Source organism: Anastrepha obliqua, chromosome 6 (genome assembly GCF_027943255.1).
Source record: "Anastrepha obliqua isolate idAnaObli1 chromosome 6, idAnaObli1_1.0, whole genome shotgun sequence".
Taxonomy (NCBI): Eukaryota; Metazoa; Arthropoda; class Insecta; order Diptera; family Tephritidae; genus Anastrepha; species Anastrepha obliqua.
Window position 1 is genome coordinate 79,685,211 of NC_072897.1, and position 4,975 is coordinate 79,690,185.

The following is a 4,975-nucleotide window of genomic DNA, read 5'->3' on the forward strand; positions in this document are numbered from 1 at the left end:
GTATAAAAATGCTATCTCGATGAGGTCTGTGTGTTAAAGGCGATTCGGCACCGCCCTAAATAACAATAAAGATAAAAAAGAAAAGAGGAAAGAAAAAAAAAAAAAAAAAAAAAAAGCAAGAAAAGTGTCCCCATCACCGCATGGTGAACAATAAAAAAAAAAAATCCAGGAGCGACTGACCCACAGTGGGCGGCTACCTGGTCAGCGTCTGTTCTCCATGTTAGGAGCGGCTGATTTAATGATGTGGATTGGCTTGCGAGCCATCAGGATTGACTCCAGTAAGATCCTGATTATGGCATACTGGAATTGAAGCAGATTGCGATTGGGCTGGGGTATTGAATCTCTGTGATCTTAGTAAGTGGAGTGGAATCCAACTGAAACGGCTCACAGAAGGGTTCGCTGCCTCTCCGTCCTACTAAAACTTGGCAAGTCTCACGATACGTTCAATGCCTGTTGCCACCTTTGGTGGCCACGTAGGTTGGGTTGAGATGACTCCCCATTAGTTCCGGTCTGAAGTCTGGCTCTGAACACTGTACCCCATAAAGGGCAGTGTCAACCCTCGCATGGCCTCCCTGAACTCATAGATAACCATGGGACTTACGGAAGCTACGTATACTAGCGGAGATAGCGGTCGTGAGTTGGGACCCTTACAGCATGGAAAAACACTTCAAACCTACAAATAAAAACGAAGAAGTAAAAACAGCAGGTGGCATCGAAGCCTTTAGGAGGAGCTCGGTTATTCGGAGATCCCCGGAGGAGGCACAATCGGTACGTAGCAATCCTCTAATAGTTACTGCTGAGGAAAAGAAAGGGACGCCCCAAGTGCAACCGGAGCTATGCAGCACGCCGTTAGTAAAATGCATTGCCAGGGAACTAATAAGGGCCGAAGACGTAACGCCCAAAGCAGCGTGATAACGCCAACAACACGGCATATAAGAGGCTCAGACGGAGCAAAAAACAAAGAGACGGAAACACCAGTGGGTGGGTGCTGCATCGGAAAACCTGCTGGAGAAGGAAAATGTGCAACTGAAAAGCAGAAGGCACTACAGGTAAAAATGATGAGTCTAGGAGAAGCTATTGACTCTCTCCTGGCGTACTACAAAGGCCGTCACAATGTGCATCACGAAATAAAAAAGATCGGTTCACTTATAAAAAAGAGGCACACCGAAGCTATTATGTTGATGGAAGAGTGTGAAAAACAACAGACAACTCCAAAAAAGAATACGTCAAAAACCTCAGACGTTAACAATATTAGAAAAGAATGTTCGGGTATAATTACACAATCGGTTAAAAGGACGAGAACAAGAGTCAGTCCTAGCACGCAAGGAACTGGCAACCCGGTCGTGAACGCACTATCGCCTGCGGCAAAAAACAGGTGTGCAACGGCAGCGATTCATCAGACAAAACCAGTACAGGCACCAATTAAAGGCCAAAATGCCGGCTGGACGGTTGTCAAACCAAGAAAAGAAAAGAAGCCGCCTAAATCGGTGAGGACAAGGCCTGATGCTATAATCATATCCAAGTCTGAAAATGCTACGTATGCTGACATTCTGCGTAAGGTAAAAACATCGGACTCTCTCAAGACTCTCGGAGAAGATGTAAAAGCAATCCGCAGAACAGCTAAACAGGAATTGATCATAGAGCTTAAAGGGGCACCGCACGGAAAAACATCAGAATATCAGACAGCGATTGAAGATGTTCTGAAAACCGCAGCAAAAGTGACGGTTAAAGCTCACACTGTAACAATACAGTGCAGAGATCTGGATGAGGTAACCACTGCAGAAGAATTGTGTGACGCGCTTCATGCCCAATGCAATACTAAACGTCCAGATACAGCGGCGGTAAGAAGCCTAAGAACGGTGTACAACGGTACACAGACGGCCTTCATTGTCCTCCCAGCCGGAGATGCGAAAAAGGTGTTAGAGGCTCAACGTGTGCGAATTGGATGGGTGTCCTGCCGGGTACGAAAGGTCGATTCTCCTAAGCGTTGCTTCAAGTGCTGGGGTTACGATCATGTCGCTCAAAAGTGCAAGGAGCAAATAGACAGATCGGGACTCTGTAGAAAATGTGGTCAGGAAGGCCATAAGGCACTTACGTGCAAAAATCCTGAACAATGTGCACTGTGCAAGGGGAACCATGCAGCTGTCAGCTACAAATGTCCGTTAGCTAAAAAGGCGCGAAGAGAAGCCATCCAATGAGGGTTTTACAGCTTAATCTCAACCACTGTCAAACTGCCCAAGAACTCCTGGAGCAGACCATGCAAGAGCACAAAATAGATATTGCCCTTATATCCGAGCAATACAAAAACATCGATGATTATTCCTGGACGTCGGATGGTTCAAACAAGGCGGCGATTTAGACAATGGGACATATTAAGCCGCAGAGCAAAATGGTGACTGCCAAACACGGCTTTACATGGGTTAAGACGAAAGGCATCTATTTCTTCAGTTGTTATGCTCCACCGAGCCTCACCGCAGAAGAATATGAACGAATGCTGACAGCCTTGGCATTTGAGGCACGTGGCAAGCATCCAGTACTTATAGCCGGCGATTTCAATGCCTGGTCTACTACCTGGGGAAGTACGCGTACTAGCAGACGTGGCAGAGTGCTTTTGGAATGCCTGGCACCATTTGACCTGGAATTGCTTAATGTGCCTGGTAAATTCACTTTTGAAACTGAAAGAGGATGCTCAATAGTGGATCTCGCCTTCGCCCATAATACTATAGCACGCAACGCAACATGGACTGTAAGCTCTATCTACACGTACAGCGATCATAAGGCAATAACCATCGATATACTAATGGGTGTAGAAAATAGCGATTTTCGCCCTCAAAGAGCACAGCAAAGAGGATGGAAGAGACAATCTTTTGATCCCGAAGTTTTCAACATGAGCTGGAACGCTTGCCTAACTCTAGATAGCGCTGGAGAAATGAAAGCAGAAGGCATGACGGCGGTCATAAGCAACTGTCTCAGCAAGGCCTGCGACGCGACCATGCCTAGGGTATCTGCAAGGCCACACAGAAAAGCAGTATATTGGTGGAATAGTCACATCGCAAAAATAAGAGGAGACTGCAATAGAGTGCGCAGAAAGCTGAAGCGAGCTCGTGGTACACCAGCCATCGACGCATTATTAGCACACCATAAAACCTGTAAAGCTACGCTTAAAAAAGCTATAAAGGCTAGTAAAAATTGCTGTTTTCAAGAGCTTTGCGACAGCGTGAACGTCGACCCCTGGGGAATGGGATACAAGGTTGTAATTAGAACTATCAAGAATCCAAGAGCACCACAGCCAACGTGCCCAGCTCTATTGCGAGTAGTGGTTTCCACATTATTTCCATATCAGGTGGAGTCAAACCCATGTCAGACACAATGGGTGATGGCGGCTAACATCCCAGAAGTCACCACACAAGAAGTGCTTTCCACCGTACAGCGCATTGCGGATAACAAAGCTCCGGGCTTAGATGGCTTCCCAAATGTAGCTGTGAAAGCAGCAATTAAATCAACACCCGAGGTTTTTGCTAAATTGTACAACACATGTCTCAACGAAGGCGTTTTCCCAAAAGTGTGGAAGAAACAGAGGTTGGTACTGCTACCCAAACCAGGGAAGCCGCCGGACCATCCATCGTCATACCGTCCACTCTGTATGCTAGATACACTCGGCAAAATACTAGAACGCATCATATGTAACAGAATGCAAGAGTTCCTAGAGAAACCAACAGGGCTTTCCCCAAACCAATACGGCTTTAGAAAAGGCCGCTCAACCGTGGACGCAATACAAGCTGTAATGAGTATTGCTCGTCAAGCCACTAGCGGCAGGAAATGGAAAGGCGGCTCGAAGAAATACTGCGCTGTTGTTACCTTAGATATAAAAAATGCGTTCAACTCCGCAAGCTGGCCCCAAGTTATGAGTGCACTGAGAGGATTCGCGTGGCCGAAATACCTGCAAAAAATCATATCAAGCTACTTTGAAAACAGGCTCTTGTTTTGTGATACTGACAACGGAATAGGCACATATAAAGTAACTGGCGGTGTCCCACAGGGCTCGGTGCTTGGCCCAACTCTTTGGAATGCTATGTATGACGGTATCCTCAAGCTTGAGCTTCCTGAAGATGCTACCCTCATTGGATACGCAGACGACATTGCGTTGGTGGTAGTGGGAAAGCATCTGGACGTGTTGCAAGCGTTATGCAACGATGCAATTGTAAGAATTCGAAGATGGTTTAAAAATGTGAAGTTAGAACTTGCAGCTCAAAAAACTGAAGTCGTATTACTGACAACACGACGGGTACGTGAAGAGCTAGTGATTACGGTAGCTGACCATGACATAAGGTCGCAGCCATATACCAAATATCTGGGAGTACTCATTGACTCGAAAATGACCTTTAAGCATCATTTAGAGTCAGTCAGTGAAAAAGCCGTAAGAATAAATAACGCGTTGACTAGACTAATGCGTAATACTGGCAGCCCTCGCGCAAGTATACGAAGACTCCTGTTAACAGTCACAAGCTCAGTGATTCTGTACGCAGCACCAATCTGGGTAAACACAAAGTCATCGTACCTCCAACACATACGAGCCACATACAGACTTGGCGCCCTGCGAGTAGCCAGTGCCTATCGCACTGTCTCAGATGACGCAATCCATGTGATAACGGGAATGGTACCTATCGACCTTCTCGCGGTTGAGATGTATAGGTTGCATAATACCATTGGGCAGAAACCGTCGAACGTGGATAAAAAGGAAGAAAGGCTGCGAACAATTGAAGAATGGCAGATACGATGGGAACAATCCGAGAAAGGTAGGTGGACCTTTGAACTGATTCCAAACATTGCGAGGTGGATTGAGCAAAAACACGGAGAAATTGATTTTTGTATCACACAGTTGCTGACTGGACACGGTTGCTTTAAAGCATACCTACATAGGTTCCATCTTGAGAACGACCCGTACTGCCCGCAGTGCCCCGAAGAACAAGAAACG

General features: G+C 46.3%; 1 protein-coding gene across 1 annotated transcript; it reads left to right on the top strand.

Moving 5' to 3' along the window:
* The first annotated feature begins 1,055 nt into the window (after nt 1–1,055).
* LOC129250808 (uncharacterized) lies at nt 1,056–2,198 on the top strand. Its single transcript, XM_054890394.1, has one exon. The coding sequence runs from the start codon at nt 1,056–1,058 to the stop codon at nt 2,196–2,198; it is 1,143 nt and encodes a 380-aa protein (XP_054746369.1).
* Nucleotides 2,199–4,975: the final 2,777 nt, after the last annotated feature.